This window comes from Papio anubis, chromosome 17 (genome assembly GCF_008728515.1).
Source record: "Papio anubis isolate 15944 chromosome 17, Panubis1.0, whole genome shotgun sequence".
Classification (NCBI taxonomy): Eukaryota; Metazoa; Chordata; class Mammalia; order Primates; family Cercopithecidae; genus Papio; species Papio anubis.
In genome coordinates, this window is record NC_044992.1 from 16,122,858 (window position 1) to 16,141,921 (window position 19,064).

The following is a 19,064-nucleotide window of genomic DNA, read 5'->3' on the forward strand; positions in this document are numbered from 1 at the left end:
TTGTTTTTATTCAAAGTCTAGTGATTTCACATGCAGGTATTTCAGATTTCTTTTTTTTGTTTTAGGCTGAATTTCACTCTGTCACCCAGGCTGGAGTGCAGTGGCGTGACCTCGGCTCACTGCAACCTCTGCCTCCCCAAGTTCAAGCGATTCTCCTACCTCAGTCTTCCAAGTACCTGAGATTATAGGTGCCCATCACCACGCCTGGCTGATTTTTTTTCTTTTTGAGATGGAGTCTTGCTCTGTCGCCCATGCCGGAGTGCAGTGGCCGGATCTCAGCTCACTGCAAGCTCCGCCTCCCAGGTTCACGCCATTCTCCTGCCTCAGCCTCCTGAGTAGCTGGGACCACAGGCGCCTGCTACCACGCCCGGCTAATTTTTTGTATTTTTAGTAGAGACGGGGTTTCACCGTGTTAGCCAGGATGGTCTCGCTCTCCTGCCCTTGTGATCCACCCGCCTTGGCCTCCCAAAGTGCTGGGATTAAAGGTGTGAACCACCGTGCCCGGCCACGCCTGGCTGATTTTTGTAGTTTTTCTGGAGACCAGTTTCACCATGTTGGCCAGGCTGGTCTCAAACTCCTGAGCTCAAGTGATCTACCCACCTGGGCCTCCCAAAGTGCTGGGATTACAGGCATGAGCCACCATGCCTAGCCTCAGATGTTAATCACATCTGAAAAATACCTTCATAGCAGCATCTAGACTAGTATTTGACCCAAAATTGGGCACCACAACCTAGCTAGACTGACACATGAAGTTAACCATCACAAGTTAAGGGTCTTTACCACTTTAAATCTCTAGGTCAGAGGCAAGGCCAAGGCCAAGGCCAGACCTCCAAGAATCTAGATTCAGACCTCTTGCTGCCCTCCCTCTGGGTGAGCAGAGATGAGTCATGCTGGATGAGGAATCCAGCTCCAATCCAGCTAGCTTTCAACTTCAGGCAGGAAGGAGAGCGGGCGGGATAGAGGAGGAGGGCCCCAGGACCCACGACTGTGGCCAGGGCTGAGGCCCTGCCTGTGCTCTTCCACCTCTCCACGCTTGGCCACTTTCCCTAAGACCTTTCAAAATGCGCTCTGGGCAGTGGGGAGGGCAGGAGCCGGCCCAGGAAGGGAGCCACAGATGCCCTTCCAGGGGCCTTCCTAGCAGGAGACAGAAGGAGCACCAAGGGGCTGCCAGACCCCGCAGCCAGGCAACGTCGTTCCCATCTTAGGGCCCTGCTTCTCAGGGCCTGATTCCCCTCCCCAGGGTGGAAAATCAGCGAGCCTTCTGGGCTGCAGAGGAGGGGACAGGGTGGGGGTGGTGTCCTCAGGGCTGGGAGGGGCCTATGCCTGGTTTCTCAGTGGTCACTGAGTTTGTCTACAGCTTCAAGATACTGGGAGGGAGCAGGTAGAAGCTGTGGGAGTGGAGGTGGGTGAGGCAAGACAGCCAATGCCATGGGCCAGGCAAAGGCCCTGAGGGTCTCTCTCGCTGGACTCCCTCCCTCAGAGCATGGCCCAGGTAGAGACTTGGAGCATTTTGCTGCATACCTGCTCTCAGGTCACCAACCAGCTGCCCACACTCCACCTCTTGCCCATTTTCTTTTCTTTTCTTTTCTTCTTCTCTTTTTTTTTTTTTTTTTTGAGATGGAGTCTCATTTTGTCACCTAGGTTGGAGTGCAGTGGCATCATCTCAGCTCACTGCAACCTCCGCCTCCCAAGTCCAAGTGATTCTCCTGCCTCAGCCTCCCAAGTAGTTGGGGTTAGGCACGCACCACCACGCTCAGCTAATTTTCGTATTTTTAGTAGAGATGGGGTTTCACCATGTTGGCCAGGCTGATTGTGAACTCCTGACTGCAGGTTATCTGCCTGCCTCAGCCTCCCAAAGTGCTGGGATTACAGGAGTGAGCCATCGCACCTGGCCTCCCATTTTCTAAAAGAGTCTAATTCCAGCCCAAAGTCCCTCCCTGCTCCATGTCCCCACTATCCTCAGAGAGCCCTCTTCCGGTCCCGGCCTCTCCCTAAGACAAGCGACACCAAAGCCATTTCCATTCACCTCGCCCTGCTGGACCTTTTCTGGAGAGACGGGAATTCTTGGAACAGGTAACTTATTCTCTTTTGTGTCTGAGTTTCCATGTCCCAAACCAACCCCTCTGAGTTCCTGCTGGTCTGTCTTGGGCCGACAGCTGTCTGGAAACCCCACCAGTGAGAATCCTGCCTAAGACTGTTTTTACTCCGAAACGCCACAACTCCAGAAGGCTGTGGAAAACATAAGTCTGCAGCTGAGAATCATAAAAAGTTCAGAAGACTGGCACATCCTAGGAAACACTAAATCCACTGGAGTGACTAAGCCTGAAGAAGTGGAAGTTACTTACCGGGGTAGGAGCACCCAGACCTCATTCCCCCAGAACTGCCAGAGGCGAGGATGTGAACCGTCTGGGAAGCTTGAGGGGAGTCCTGGACCCCTCCAATACTGCAGGGTCTGGGGCTCAAGGGAGCCCAACAAGCACACCCTGATGCCTCTGCTGGTGCCCTCGGTGCCCCTGACTGGGTGAGTCCAGATCCACTCAGGTTGTCTTAGATTCTGTCTGATCCTCTTTGAGAGCCAGGGTGTTGAGCTGGAACTTTCTTTCTTTTTTTTTTTTTTTGAGACGGAGTCTCGCTCTGTCGCCCAGGCTGGAGTGCAGTGGCCGGATCTCAGCTCACTGCAAGCTCCGCCTCCCGGGTTCACGCCATTCTCCTGCCTCAGCCTCCCAAGTAGCTGGGACTACAGGCGCCGCCACCTCGCCCGGCTAGTTTTTTGTATTTTTTTAGTAGAGACGGGGTTTCACCGTGTTAGCCAGGATGGTCTCGATCTCCTGACCTCGTGATCCGCCCGTCTCGGCCTCCCAAAGTGCTGGGATTACAGGCTTGAGCCACCGCGCCCGGCCTTGAGCTGGAACTTTCTAGAAGAGTCCCAATTCCTGCAGCTCCTCGATTCAAGAGAAAGAGGGCAAGTACCCAGTTGAGAGGCAGAAGCCAAGTTCTATCAGGTGTTCCGCAGTTCATTGCCTCAGGTGATTTAGGAAGGCTGTGCCCGAGGAGATGCATGGGAGAAGGGCTAAGGCTCCTTAAAGGCCTCAGCTGATAAAGACTCTAAACTTCCGTGCAGTCTCACCAATGCTGCCAAGTACAGCTGTGCAAGGCATGCACTGCACAAGGGTGTCTGGGTGGGGCTGAACTCACCAAGCCTAGACTCTGACTGTGCCCAACCAGACAGGCACCTTCTTCCACTTCTCATAAAGGCACTCTATGGGCTAGAAGCCACATTCCACCTCAGTGAAGCAAATCAAGGTGATAGGCATCCTTGAGTGACCTGACTCAGTCACTGAATGGCCTCTACACTCCCAAGTTCTTGGTTTTCCTGGGCTGCCAGCAGCAGAGCTGTAGCCAAATTCTAACATGGAGGCAGCGAGCTCATGAAGCTTGCCCCTCGATAGGAATACCTCTTCAGGTCATGGTCCTGCTCTCTGCTTCCTCCAACACTAGGTCATCATTGTCATAGCCACTACCGTCTCAACATCTTACTTTAAGAAATAAACTGTTTGCCTGTGGTCCCAGCACTTCGGGAGGCCGAGGCAGGTGGATCATGAGGTCAGGAGATCGAGACCATCCTGGCTAACATGGTGAAACCCCGTCTCTACTAAAAAATACAAAAAATTAGCCGAGCGTGGTGGCGGACGCCTATAGTCCCAGCTACTGGGGAGGCTGAGGCAGGAGAATGGCGTGAACTCGGGAGGCAGAGCTTGCAGTGAGCCGAGATCGCACCACTGCACCTCCAGCCCGGGGGGCAGAGAGAGACTCTGTCTCAAAAAAAAACCAAAATAAATAAAATAAAAACAAAAAAGAAATAAACTGTTGAAAAAGTGTCACTAGGAGCATGGGTCCCGAACCCCCAGGTCACAGACCAGTACCAGTCTGTGACCTGTTAGGAAGCAGGCTGCACAGTAGGAGATGAACAGTGGGCCAACGTTCCTGCCTGAGCTCCGCCTCCTGTCAGATTAGTGGCAGCAGTAGGCTCTCATAGGAGCACAAACCCTACTGTAAACTGCAAATGTGAGGGATCTAGGTTGCACACTTATGAGAATCTAATGCCTGATGATTTCTCACTGTCTCCCGTCACTCCCAGATGAGACCATCTAGTTGCAGGAAAAGCAGCTCAGCGCCCTCACTGATTCTACATTATGGTGAGTTGTATAATTATTTCATTATATGACAATGTGATAATAATGGAAATAAAGTACATAATAAGTATAATGTGTTTGAATCATCTCAAAACCATCTCCCACCCCTGGCCATGGAAAAACTGTCTTCCAGGAAACTGGTCCCTGGTGTCAAAAAGATTGGAGACCGCTGACTTAGGAATACACTCAAGGTAACTATGCTCCCCATTCTTCCCCTCTCCTGAGGCTGTCCCTCCCCATCTCCTTCTCCTGCCACAGTGAAGGGACAGCACAGGTCCTCTGTGTCCCAGAGCCCCCTCTTCCATCTTGCCTATGATGAGTTACCCAGCCCACCTGTCCAACCCGAGGAAGCTCAGAAAACACCAAGTTTTTCACTGGGACAGACCTAGGCAACACTTCCAATGCTTCTCCAGGGACCATTGGGCAGGGCAGGGTCTTGGGAAACAGGGACCTGGTTCCAGTCCTATGTGACCCTGCAAAGGCCACTCCTTGTCTCTGGGCTGTGTGCGCCTCTGTTGAACATCTCAGCTCTGACTGCAGCAGGCCTTCTCACCAAAGGAGCCATGGAACCCCTCCTTCTGCCATTTCCTCCAGGGAGGGAAAGGGGCAGAGGCAGATCCAGGCCACTTGGCCCTCTAAGGACATTAGAACCTCAGCGCTGCCTGTCCTCTGATGGCAGCGAGCCAGGACCATTGCCAGGAGAGAGCCGGTGAGACCACAATGTGCAAGGCAGCCAGGTAGCCTGTTACAAGGCCACAGGACTGCACCAGGTACTAGCACCTACCTGGTGCCAGGTGAGACGAGAGCCCCTCCATGCTTCCCTCTCTGTGGCCCCTGCTCTCTGCTGCCCACTCATAGGAAGTGTGATAGTCAACTGTATGTGTTTATACATGTAAATCTCCTTTTGATTCTGTTTCTCTGGAGAAGCCTGGCTTATAATACAGGAAGTAACATCCCCACGGGAAGACATTAAGACCCTTAAGTAGGAAATTATGAACCAATCTCAGGAGCATCTCACTGTCATGCTGAGTCCACTGTAGGCCCTGCCATAGGAACGCAGAGCTTCAATCTTCAACAATCTTCAACACCTGGGCCCCGGCAGGTGCAGTGCAGGAGGACTGCTGGCTACCCCCTGCCCTCCTCCATGATGGCCTGGCAGAAGCAGGTGTCTGTGGGTGGGCGAGATGGTCCTGGCATTCAGCAGAGGAGGGGAGATACGTCTCCTCCCCGAGCCCTGTCTGTGCTTGTCCTCATCCTGCATCTGAGCTACGGGCCCTCCAGACAGTGGGGCAGGCAGCTCCAGGCTCACCATTTACCAGGAGGGAATCAGAAACAGAGGTTTTGTTTTCAGCCGCCCAGCCCACCACAGAGCTCTGCCTCCCCAGGAGCACCTGCAGCTCCTGTTCCTCTGACTCCCCCATCATCTACAACACAGCCCTTTCCACAGTCTGCACCCACAGGGGACTCCTCAGGTCCCCATGGGGAATGGGGTGTTGGAGGGCTGCCAGGTGTGCGGTGTGTGCTGGGCGGTCCAGGTCCAGGGCAGGAGTTCTGACCGTTATGCTTGGTGCGGGGCAGCCTCTCCTGGGCCCTTACCTGCCCCTGGCACCAAGGGAGAGAAACCTGCCCCACTCCTGTCCCTTTCTGTCCGGCAGGGCCTGAACCTGGGGCTCCAGGAGGCCGTGACTGCATAGACAGAAACTAAGGGCAGTGGGGTGGGACGGGGGGCATCACAGGTTGCCAACTTCCCAGGCTGCAAGTGCTGGCTCCCTGTGGTGCTGGGTGTCCCTCGGTGGATGAGGGCTGTCCTGCAAGCCTCCTTGGCACCTGTATCTGTGGGCGGAGGCTCCATGGGGACAGCGGCTGTAGGGTAGGAATGTGCAGTGCATGGGGTCCCAAGATAGCTGGGGGTACTTCCTACAGGTCCCTGGCATGCTCTGGGAGAGATCTGGGCTGAGGGCCGTGGGAAGGCCAAGTGGGTAGGAGAGGGACAGGCTTGAGGACCAGGGCCGCTGGGAGGCGCTGGCAGAGCAGGTCAGGCAAAGCCCACCTAGGAAGTGGGGCAGATGGGGCTACCCACAGCTCCTGGGCCTGGTGCCTGTGTCCACTCATGAGCCCCATTGAGGAAAGGGGTTTGCCCAGCAGTCAGTGTGTGCGTGCCCTGCACCTGTGTAGGCCCCCATGGCCAGAGACAAGGGCAGAGCTGGAATCCGACCATGGCCAGCCCTGCAATCACTTGCCAGTCCTCTATGGCATCAGTGGCTGATCTGAGCCCTTCTAGAAATGAGCGCCTTGGCCAACCCTGCCTTCCCTACTTGTTCCAACTGGTGCCAGCTCCGCTTAGGTGCCCAGGGACGTCTGCTGAGTGAAAGAACCGAGTACTAGTGCACAGTCAGGTGCCAGGCAGGGTCCTTGCCCTCTGAAGGCAAAGGCCCTGAAGCTTGGCTGGGGCTGGCAGGTCTGGGTCTCTGTGGACAGGACAGAGGCCGGAATGGGGACAGGCTCCATCCAGATGAGCTTGGAGAGTAGCCCTCAGAAAAGGCAGAGCGGAAAGTAGAGGGAGGGGAGAGAGACCAGATGTGCGAGGGGCCAGAGCAGCCCCCACAGTAGGCGGAAAGGTGGCAAGGGAGCCAGGCACTGAGTTACGTGGGCAGTGGGTCCCAGCAGAGCCTGCCCCAGCCTCATTCCCCTCCCCAACACTCTGAGATGAATGGCTTATGGCACACAGGGCAGCTCGGGCCTCTGTGAGTGCTGGGCTTTGCTCATGTGTGAAAGTCTGCAGGTTCCCTGGTTCTGGCCTCTGCCCCTGGCACCCTGTGATGAGGCCTTTCACCCTCCATCAGCTAGGACTGTGGTCAGCACAGACAGGTTGGCCTCAGCCGTATGGGGATCGGCCCCAGTTACCTGGTGGGGAGGTATCTGTGTCCCCTCTCTGTCCTGGGACCGCTGCATCCCAGCTCTTGCACCAGCTGAGGCCAAGGTGGGTGAACTTAGGGCTCGAATGTGAATCTGGCTCAGGGCCTGGAAGAAATAACTGACCACACATGGGAATGAAGGGGTCTTTCCAAAACCACAGGCACCTGCTGGAATCTCAGCGGTGGTAGTGAACCTCAGGGGTCATTTCACCCACCACGCCTTCATTCTGGAGATGGGGAAACCGAGGCTAGAGAAGGGAAAGTACTGGGCAAGTTAGAGTTTCCACTGGGGCCAGAACTGAGGGCTCCTGGCTCCCAGTGAAGCCAGCCTCCCTTCTGTGCCAGGCTGTGCACCTGTACTGGTGCTGGCTTCTGGGGTCTTTGCCATCCCTCCCGGAGGGAGGGAAACAGTTTCTGCCATGGTTTTCTCCTGGTGAGTTGCCTGTTGCATCCCCAGTGCCTAGACTGGTGCCTGGAGGAGCAGGAACTCGATTGTTGAATAAATGATTTAATGCATACTGGTTTTTTTTCTTTTCTGCTCATCTAATTTTCTCATTTTTCTATAATTGTATATTGCTTTTATAACATTTTAAAAACCACCATTTTTACTTTAAGCAACATTCTGTCAGCTTCACAAAACCACCTAATGAGGCCAAGCGCGGTGGCTCATGCCTGTAATCACAGCACTTTGGGAGGCTGAGGCGGGCGGATCACGAGGTCAAGAGATCAAGACCATCCTGGCCAACATGGTGAAAGCCCATCTCTACTAAAAATACAAAAATTAGCTGAGCATGGTGGTGTGTACCTGTAATCCCAGCTACTCAAGAGGCTGAGGCAGGAGAATCGCTTGAACCTGGGAGGCAGAGGTTGTAGTGAGCTGAGATGGCGCCACTGCACTCCAGCCTGGCGACACAGCGAGACCCCATTTCAAAAACAAACAAACAAACAACAAACAAAAAACCCCACCACCTAAGGAGCAAAATAAACATGAGAAAATGCTTTGTGGACTAGAAAGCCATGTGCAGATGGGGGAGGTGTCCCTAATGCCTGCTCTCCTGCCCAAGGCACGGCTGACACTCAGACAATCAAATTGAGCTGGGCGCCCTTCTTGACCGCCACCAACCGCTTCCAGTTCTCACAGCCCCACTCCCCAACGGCAAAGGATGGGAGGCTGCAGAGGGGAGCTGACCAAGATCCGGCAGAGGAACAAGAGTCTGCTTCTCACCCAGGGAAGCGGAAAACACACAGCAGGGAAGAGACAATGAAAGAAACAGAGACACCAAGAAAAGCCGCAGGGAGTGGGAGGCAGAGAGGCAGAAGGACACGCGGACGCCGCCTGGACACCGAGGGTCGAGCAGGGGCAAGGGGCAGCTCTGAAGGTGGCCCCGGCATACACTCACACACAAGGGCACTCCCCACACTCAGCTGCGCTCCCATGTCTCTCCTGGTTAAGATAAAGTTAGAAACATCAAAATGCCACATCTCTTTGAGCAGCAGCCGCCGGCAGAGCTCCATATGGCTGCAGCAGCCAGGAGTCTGAGCTAATAAAAGTTTAAAAAAAAAAAAAAAAGCTGGGAAATGCTCCTGGAGAGCCACGTGGGCACTGCTCGGGGCTGGGTGGGGGTGGGGAGGACAGCAGGCACCACAGGAGGGGGGTCCCCGCCCCTGCTTGGCGCGCCAAGGTCTCTGTTCTCATTTAGAACACCCAGCCCTTTTAGTAATGATGAGTCCGAGATGCAGCAACCAAATCTGCTGTTTTAGATGCCTGGGCCCTCTCCTACCTCCATTCCAGTTTCTCTTAATGGGAAAGGACATGACAGTCAGTGCTGAATGTTTGCGTCCCCTCCTCTCCACTCCCAAATGTATATGTTGAACTCCTAACCCCCAAGGTGATGGTATTGGGAGGTGGGGCCTACAGGAGGTGATTTGGTCATGAGGCTGAAGCCCTCATGAATGGGATTAGTGCCCATATAAAAGAGACCCAGACAGACCCTTCATTCCTTCCACCATGCGAGAATGCAGCGAGAGGGCACCATCACCAGAAAGCAGCCTCGCCAGACAGTGAATCTGCCAGCACCTTCATCTTGAACTTTCCAGACTCCAGACTGTAAGAAATAAATATCTGCTGTTTATAAGCCACCCAGTTTATGGTATTTTGTTATAGCAGCCTGAAAGGACTAAGACAGTCTTCGAGAACAGCCAGGAGGAGCCAGGACCAGCAGAGAGAGAGAGAGAGAGAGAGAGAGAGAGAGAGTGTGTGTGCGTGTGTGTGTGTGTGTGTGTGTGCGCGCGCGCACGCGCGCATGCGTGGTTTTCTTGCAGGGCACCAGCAGCCCTGCTCTTGGTGAGGAAGGGGAGCCAGATGGCTGGCTGAGGATCCCCACACTAGGGGGAGAATCTCCAATGCTGACCCCACCCCCTCTGCATCCTGATGGGGGAGCTGGAGAAGACCCTGGTCACTAGATAACCCTTCTTCAAGGAGCCTCTCCCCTGCAGACAGGGTGTGGGGATGCAGGGAGGAGTCATGGCTTCCACCCCACAGGTTACAGGGGGATGGGGGAATATCCCGGCCCATGCTCACAGTAGAAACACTTTAGAAGTCTGAGCCAAACCCCACTGTCTCCTGCGAGAGAATGCCAGGGACAGAGGCTGGAGGAAGTGTGTGCCTGATGGGAAGTTTCAATCCATTCTGTAAGAATTTCCTGAAAACAGATTGTGTGCCAGTTTTTATGGCCTCTGCCCCAGAAAAGCATGCATGGCAATGAAATGACCCTGGGGGAGGGGAGGGTGCACCCACCCTGATGGTCCATGGATAGAGGCCAGGGTACTTTAGGACTTCTGAAGACAGCAAAGCAGTTTCTGGTAATCTCTGAGGAGGTGGCATTTGTTCCAGAAAAGAGGACCCTGTAACCCCACCCCACCACCTCACCAGACCCTAAAGTCAGAATAACTGGCCCAGCTACAGCCCCTGCAGTCGTGCTTAGCCACTACAGAGGCTGCTATTTCCCCAGTCACTGTCCCTGGCAGCCTTGGAAACCAATGAAGCAGGCTCGACACAGGAATCCCTCTGCATCTTTATCACTGGAAAAGCCTCGATCCAGCCCAGGCGGAGAGCGGCGGATTTTAAAAAGGGAGGTTTCTCTTTGTGGAGGAAATGAACATGATTCAGCACAAGAGCCGATCAGGAATGTGGAGGCCAGGCTCTCCCATCAGGCTCCACTCCCCTCCCGCCACCTCGGCAGAGGCCCCAGACTGCACCTGCCGGATGGGATCCCGTGGTGCCACGGAGCCTGGGCACCATGCCACTCCTCTCTCCAAGAACACCACCACCTGGCAGGCTGCCAGGAACAGCCAAGCCCTGTGGACATCACTCCCAGAAATCCAACCACACGGAAAACAAACGTGCTGTGTCTCATGACAGTACTAACAAGCCTGGTAAATCAGCCCACAGTTGCACAGCCGTAGCTGGGGAATCCAAATGCTTTCTGAGGACACACTGACGACAGCAGCAGAGACACACACGCGTACGCACATCTTCACGGCACACAGACTCACTAAGGTATGCCACAAGCCTGCAGGTTTTCAATACCATACAGTGGATAACAGCGGTGGTGGCGGGTCTCCACCCTCAGGAAGCACTAGACCTTATCTGACAAACAAAAGGAAGATCAGGGAAAAACTCTGCATGGACTGAATGCCTCCCAGTGTGGTAGGACCTCAGAGGCACATGGATCTCTGAGCTTAGGCTGACATGCCCAGGAAGGTGGCCCTGGAAGGGTAAGGTGCATTCAGTGGAAACAAGAAAAGCATTCCAGGTGGAGGAAGAAGAGCAGGCCCAGCGCAGGGGCCCCCTGCTTGGTGTCTGGTAGACTTCTAACCTGCTCACCTAAAGAGGTGTTCTTAGGTGGGGGTGGGAGGAAAAAGGTGACCTTCAGAGGTCATTATGCTCATCTTTCTGCTTCCAGGTAGTAATGACCTGTCCAGTCTCCACATCTCCAGGGAGTCTCCAGGTGCCTGTCCATTATTCAGCTCCTCTTGAGGGATGAGTTAAACTCTTAGGTCCTGGCTCTGTGGCCCAGGCTGGAGTGCAGTGGCTTGATCTTGGCTCACAGCAACCTCTGCTTCCCAAGCTCAAGCCATCCTCCTACCTCAGTCTCCCAAGTAGCTGGGACTACAAGTGCACACCACCACACCTGGCTAATTTTTGTATTTGCATTTGTAGAGACACCCATGTTGCTCAGGTTGGTCTTGAACTCGTGAGCTCAAGTTATCCACCTGCCTTAGCCTCCTAAAGTGCTGGAATTACAGGTGTGAGCCATTGCGCCTGGCCTCAGTGGTTCTTGTTGGCATTAGCTGATGTGGCTCCTATTCCCAGGTGCAGAGTGAAGCCAGCCCCACCACCCCAGACAGCAGAGGGAACCAGGATTCCAGGCCCTAACCATACCAATGGGGGGCCCAAACAGGTTAATATAGGAACAGCCCTGCTTAAGGGGCGTGCACCATACTTCAAGTAAACCAACCCCATCAGCCTCTTCTCATGGAAAGCTGGGGTGTTGGTGAACATGAAGACAGGGGCTACCTCAGCTGGGTGTGTCCCAGGGAAACAGATGTCTGTTTCTGCTGCTCCATGACACAGGCTGACAGCTCAGTCCAAAATTTTGAGGACTCAGGGAAACTGTTGGGCTGAAGAGATGACAGCTCACCTTCCAGGTGGCCTAGCACTTGCCCTCTCTCAGTGACGGAAGGTTACTTCTTCTCCAGGCCTCCTTAAAGACAGCAGGCCTGGCTGGGCGCGGTGGCTCATGCCTGTAATGCCAGCACTTTGGGAGGCTGAGGCGGGCGGATCACGAGGTCAGGAGATCGAGACCATCCTGGCTAACGTGGTGAAACTCCGTCTCTACTAAAAATACAAAAAAATTAGCCAGGAATGGTGGTGGGCACCTGTAGTGCCAGCTACTCAGGAGCCTGAGGCAGGAGAACGGCATGGACCCGGGAAGCGGAGCTTGCAGTGAGCCGAGATCATGCCACTGCACTCCAGCCTGGGCGACAGAGCAAGGCTCCATCTCAAAAAAAAAAAAAAAAAGACATCAGGCCAAGACTTGGGGAAGGACATCTGGGGAAGGGGAAGGCCTGGAAGGATGGCGGCCAGAAAAGGGCAGAGGAACGGCCTCTCCCATCCAAAGCTGGCTTCTTTTATCTCCACGAGCACTCGCTCCAGATGCTTCTAAATGTGCAGTGAGTTTTTGATCCAGACTGAACCCTGGCCAGGTAGATAGAATCCAAAAAATCCTTGGGCCAGGCCTGAGAAAGGATGCCACAACCCTGCCCCTAGTCTGGCCAGACCCAAAGTGAGGCAGATTTTCCTGTTTCTTATCATAGTCACCAAGAGAATGTGTCTTGAATGGCAGCACCAATACCATGTCACACACTTTGTAGCATTTGCTCTGCTCCGTACCCCAGATCCCTCTTTCGGAAACAAAGAAACACAACTCAGAGAGGTTATCTGCTGGGCCCAAGGTCACAGCTGACTGAGGACCGGAAGGCGAGCTGCCTACTTGATCCTTGGCCCTGGGCTCTTCTCAGATTACACTTATCTTAAAGGGAAGGGGATTACTTTCTGTTCCTTCAAGGTAGATGCCTGGCATCCTGCCTGCACCCCTGGCCACAGCTCAGGGTCGTCTGTGCTGAATGAGGCTTCCTGATACCTCTCCAGCAAGTGACAAGCTGGAGAGACACCCTCCAAATCTTAGATGCTGAAGAGGGGCATTCAGAAGAAGTGGCACCAGCAGCCACAGTCCTTCAGCCCACCGTGAACTGCCACACATGCACCCGGGTTGGGTCTCTCTTTCCAGATCCCCAGCCTGGAGCAAGTCACAGCAGGCAGAACAGTGGTATTGGACTGGAGCAGAGATTCTGAACTTGGAGTCTGTAGCTGGGTTTCAGGGGCTTTGTGAACCCTCCGAAATTGCCTGTGAGATCGCGTGAGTCAGTGCATTTGTCTGGGAAGACTGTGTGTAGCTCTTTCAGAGCCTCAAAAAGATCAAGGACTCAAAGAGGCTAAGAAGCACAGGAACAAAGGCTCCTGAGGCCCCACCAGCCATATGGCTCTGGGCATACACAAATCCAGCAGCGAAATCCACGTTATCAAATGCAGGAGAACATGCTGTGTGAATGGAGGTGAGGGCTACTGTCCTCACTGCTGTGCCTGCTCACTGACACCCACCCCAGAGGCCTGCATGACATTCCTGCAGAACTCAGGGTCCCACGCTTTGCAGACCCCTGTCTTTACTGGCTGTCTTGCTGGTCTGACCCCAGTGAGGCTTGGGTGTTCTCATGGCTCTCACTGGCTGCTCATTCCCTTTCTGAACATCCCTACCTCCAGACTAGAGGAGGAAACTGGAATGGAAAGGAAAATGCAATTTGGGAGAAAGAGCCACTTCAGTGCACAGCACAAATCCAGCTGGACATTCCTCCAAATGGCCTCAGGGTCCTAGAAAGCCACCTCTCTGTCACAGGCATGTGAACACTCCTGTGCTCCACTCCCACACTGCTCAAGGCCCATGACCACTTCCTGGAGGGGTCCTGCTTCATCCGTTCCAGGACACACAGGGCAGCTCCAGGCCCACGGCCCTCACATCCCCAGCCAGCGGTTAAAGGAGCCCAACACGAGCCCAGAGCCTGAGGACCTGCTGCTTTCACAGAAAAGGGGGAAGTCTGATAAGCCCCTTCCCACCCCCCATCAGTCCTTCCAGTCCTCCCAGTCCTGCAGCTGAGGCGGGTACCAGGACACCAATAAGACCCATGTGCAGATGTCTGAGGAAATGCTTCTTGTTTCAAGGATCCCACAGTGGGGCTGCAGGGGCTTATCTACTCCCCTGCAAGGCAGGCAGAAGCTCAATGGTCCCAGAATGTGGAATCATACTCAGCCATACAGGGACTGGTGAGCCCAAAGTATCTGCCCACTTTGGGTCCAGTCTCCTCCCGTGGGTCTCCAAGCGACCCTCCATCATGCGAGCTTCACTCTGGTCTTTCACCCTCCAAGAAGTACTTGCCAGCTCCCTCTGCTCTTCTGTATCCCCCAAAGCACCCACTGCAGGGTGGGGGAAACAGCATGTGATCAGGAAAACCTTACTGTATGGTGTGTAAATGGGATACCATGGTCTGGAAAACCCATTCTTCTGTTTAAAAGTGAAAGAGTTACTATAAAGGCCCTATGTCAGTTTCCAATTTTCAAAAGACAAAGAAATACACACTGCTAAAGTTAAGTGGTGCATAATGTCATCTTTCTTTGATGACTGAACTCAGAGAAGGCACATGGGGATCTGGCAGCGTTTTGGGCATCATTCTGGAGGTTGTTGGGAAAAGCAGAGGCAGGAGCAGAAGTCTCACGTCTTCCCAAGTCCCCACGTCTCTGCTTGCCTCTCCCTGTGCAGTGCGCAGCTTGGGGACACATACTTTAGGGTAAGAGCGCACCAGATACAAAGGTGAGGGAGAGAGCTGCAGAACCCAGGAGGGATGTGGGTCTGATCAGATTTTGGAAGCTCCTCCCAGGAAGGTGCTCCTACAGCCTTTTTCATCGGTGACTGGAAAACCTCAGAAAGGTCACCTGAGATTTTCCCTCTGCCATCCACGGTAGACTCCACCTCTAATGGGGTCAGTCTAGCAAGAATATGGGGCCTGGATTGTCTACCCCCCAAAGCCAGGCCAAGACAAGCTGTTTGGTGATGCAAGAGAGCAGCTTTGCACTCCCCTGCCTGACTTATACTCAACAAAATGCATGGCATGGACCATGCTCCTCTCCCCACCAAAGACACTGAGAAAGGAAAACAAGCCACAGAGAGGTGAGTGACAGCATTAGCCCCAGGGTAGCCCCAAAGCACTGGCCAATTCTGCAACATCTGTCCCTAGCCAGTGGGGCAGGCACAGGCTAAGGACAGAGTCCTGGCAGCCTCCTGAAGTTCTTGCTGGCCAGGTGGTCACGCAGGACACCAAATCCAGCTCTCCTGTCTCTACAGCTTTCCACAGGGGCTCATGGTTGAGGATCTGCCAAAGTTAGTCAGGGGAGAGGAAACAGTCTCCTTGAACTACAATCCAGGATGCCTCCCAGGAGAGTGAAGGACCTAGGGACTGGAATCTCATTGGCCCCAGGGCTGTGTCCCTGGACTGGCTCTCGGGAAGCCAAGCCAGGTCCAACTGATAACCGCATTCCTTGAGGACCCTCGGCAGGGAGTGACTGCCAGTGGGCAGACCGGAAGAAAAGAGCCCTGGCCCAGATCAGGCAGGCATCCCTGCTTCCCCGCCCACCGACTATCCCTGGAGACCAGCCTTCTTCTCTGCCTGTGGAGGAGAGCAGTGGGGACATTATGCCAACAGGTCCCCTTTGGCGGGCCTCACCGGCCAGCCTTCCTCCACCCTGCCCTGAGGCCCCAAATTCAGCGGGAGCGCCGAGGCACCTGCTGCCAGACAGTGCTCCATCCCCGCGGAAGGGGGCTTTGGGCGGTGCCCCTCGGTGCCCCCAGCTTCCTCGGTTAGGGGTGGGGCGCCCCCCTGCCCGGCGCGCCCCCCGCGCCCCCTCCCCGCGCTCACCTGGCGCAGGTGCTGCAGCAGTGTCCCCGCCTCCTCCCGCCGGCCCTGGCGCACCATCCGCAGCAGCTCCTGGACCATGCCGACGCGCCGGTGGTAGGGGGGCAGCCCCGCGCCCGCGCGCCCCGCCTTGTCCCCGGCGCGCAGCAGCAGCGACGCCCAGAAGTCGGGCCGTTCGCGGCGGGGGCCCGGCGCAGCGCCGGGGCTGGCTCTCTCCGCCAGGCTGCCCTTGGTCTGCCGGGTGCCCATGCTGCCGCCGCCGCCCGCCGGGACTCTCTGCGCTGGGCCGCGAGGCCGCGTCCCCGCCAACCGCCCGCCCCTCGGCCGCCCGTGCGCGCCCGCCTCCCCGGCTGCAACTTTGGGGAACTGCTGGCAAGCGGGCGGCGCGGGGGCGGGCTGGCTGGCGCCCCCACCTCCTCCTCTGCCACCCAAGGCCTCCCCGGGCGCTGCCTGCCCGCCTGCTGGCCCTGCCCTGGCCCGGCTCGGCCCGCCCCCGCCCCTGGCCCCCTGGCCCCCGCCCCCGCCTCCCGCGCCCGAGCTCCATGGCGCTGCAAGGCCTCCTCCCCCCGCGCCTGCTCCTTCCCGGCCCCGCAGCTCCATGGGACCAGGCGCTCAGCTCAAGTGTCCTCCTGGCAGTCGCGCCTCCTGCTGGCGGCAGCGCTGCGCTTCCCGGAGCCGTGGCGTGGGGGCGAGGGGAACGGGCAGGCCCCATGGGTAGTCGCTTTCGGTGCCCACCGGGCTCCCCCGACGCTTCCACCACCGCGAGCCCGAGTGAGGCCCGCGGGAGGCGTCCGGTGCGTCGGGCGAGATGGGGAAAGTTTGGCGCATAGGGGTATGTGTGTTGGGGGGCTCTCTCAGGCCGAGTCGGGTTTCTCAAGGTGGGTTCCGCTGAGCCTTAACGCCCAAATCGTCGGAGGCGCTGATTAAAAACACAGACTCCCAGGCCTCCCCCGAGACCTGCTGGATGATAATCACCTTGGTGCTGGGATCCGCCTTTTTAGCCAGCATCTTGGGTGATTCCCATGCACGCTCCTTTGAGACCCGGCCTGCTTGCAGGGCGCTGTAGTGGTGATGGTTGGTGCGCGAACCTGGAAACTGTGTGCGAACTTATGTGTTGTGTGCGTGCCCTTTCATGGAGAGGGCGTGTTGCTTCCATCATGCTCTCAAAGCATCTGGACCGGAGAGGTGTGAACTCCTGTGTTCTCTTGCTCTCACTTTCACAGCCCTGGAGAAGGAGCCCTGGGATAGTCCTGGTACAACAAAGCAAACGCAAGTTTGCGAGTTGGCCCAGCGGCACACCCCTGCTGGCCCACCTTCCTCCCCGTGCCTCTGCCAGGCCCAGCCTGTAAGGGACCAGAGCCCTGGGATCTCATGGTGTTGCCAGGGCATGCCAGAGTGAAGGCGAAGGCACGTGGGGGAGCTTCTCTGTTGCAGACCACAGGCCGCCCTGGTCCCTGCGCAGGGCAGAGCAATTGTGCAAGGTCGCCTCTGACCCCAGCCCTGGGTGTTGCTTGAGGGTGTAAGGGCACATGGGCTGTAGGGGCAGGAGGCTGGATCCCAAATCACAGGAAACCGAGCCCCACTACTTAGCCCTGAGTATCAGGCGAGTGTTCAGCTTATTCTTTTTTTTTTCTTGAGACGGAGTTTTGCTCTTGTTGCCCAAGCTGGAGTGCAGTGGCACGATCTTGGCTCACCACAACCTCCGTCTCCCAGGTTCAAGCAATTCTGCCTCAGCCTCCCGAGTAGCTGGGATTACAGGCATGCACCACCACACCCGGCTAGTTTTGTATTTTAATAGAGACGGTGTTTCTCCATGTTGAGGCTGATCTTGAACTCCTGACCTCAGGTGATCCGCCCGCCTCGGCCTCCCAAAGTGCTGGGATTACAGGCGTGAGCTACCGCGCCTGGCCGGCTTCAGCTTCTTGAGTCCTGCTTCTTTCTCTGTCAGGCTGGGATAATAACACTGCCAAGAATTGGGAGAGTAAAATCGGTGGACACTGCTAGAGGAAAAAATTCTTTAATGACATGAGTTAAAGTATTGTAAGGAAGACTTTATTCAGGACCATTACCATAGGTGTAGGGACCTCTGCAATGAGATTTTGCAGTTGCGGGGAAAGAGAGATTGAGCTCAACTCCAATTATAGCATGGGCAAGTGGGAATTCATTGCCAAGGAGCAGGGTGAGGGTCAGTGGATAGAAATTTACTAAGGGAAACATCAGGACTGAGGGGGATTCTGGCTAAACAGGGTGTATAGAGCACCCTTGACATAAGTAACTCCATCTTAGGAAAAGGGTTCATTTTACATTTGAAAAAGCCCTATGCCAACGGGAACCAGATGTTCGCCTAATCAATAAAGACTACACCCCACCAGATAAGGACATAAACAGGCACACTCTTTACTATCAGTCCTTGCCAGAGGACTCTGGCCATAAAAAGAGCAGGACTTCAGCAACTGGAGATGACTGTCTGGCTAGACCCCATCTTGCCCACACTCTGTGGACATCAAAGACTCTTCCTTGCAAGACATTGAGGACTGTTTGGATCAGGCCAGGAGTCTCTTCTTGTCCAATCACTCTCCTTGGACTGTATTGTTAACCCCTTCTTCCCTATCACCTTTTCTTTTGACGTGAAATGTTACTTTGATGTGGAATGTGTAATCTATAACATTGATATATTGATTAAGTATACTACCATGTATGGTTTGCAGTATTGACTGACTAGTGGAGTGACTTGGGCCCGTGTGCCCGTAGCTCTTATTACCAAGTGAATGGGTAAATGTAAGGAGAACACCTGCCTCCCGAGAAACTCCAGTAAAGGAGACACAGCACATGTGCGCGGAACTGATTATTTCTCAATCTTGTGCCATTCACAACACCAGCCTAGCAGAACACTCCTTGTCGATATATTTCAGGGTGCATTCGACACCCTAGTAGGTAGTGGGAACAAATCGAATCAGATATTTAAAAGATGATCAGATATACAAGATGGAGGGTTCTTACAAACCTGGGCTGCGGTTCTTTTGCTAAGCAAAACTATTCTATCATATGGGAGGCAATAGAGGGTTCTAGGAGAAGGTTTGGGAGCCTGACTAAAGTTTCGCCAAGCAAAGAGTCTTTGTCAATATATAAACTTCAAGCAGAGTAGAGGTGTTCTGCAAATGAGAGTTCCTCTTCCTGCTCTGTGATCACGGGTTTTCCTCAGCAGCCTTCCATTATCCCTGAGTACCTTGAGTATGGTCCTGCATCCTCTCCCCTGTGGCTTTCTCCCTTGGCCACCCTACTCCAGTCCACCCTGCCAGCAGAGACACTGTGCCTCTCCAGAGAGCTGGGCTTTGCAGGGCTTGGACACTCTTCAAACTTACCTTGAACTTCT

General features: G+C 55.0%; 1 protein-coding gene across 1 annotated transcript in view; it reads right to left on the bottom strand.

Annotated features, from left to right (window-relative positions):
* Positions 1-16,091, bottom strand: part of LRRC75A (leucine rich repeat containing 75A) — a 47,784-nt gene extending 31,693 nt beyond the window's left edge. Inside the window, exon 1 of the mRNA XM_003912384.3 lies at positions 15,695-16,091. Within this exon, the coding sequence (XP_003912433.2) occupies positions 15,695-15,940 (246 nt within the window). The 5' untranslated portion in view covers positions 15,941-16,091. The remainder of the gene's footprint in view (positions 1-15,694) is intronic.
* Positions 16,092-19,064: the final 2,973 nt, after the last annotated feature.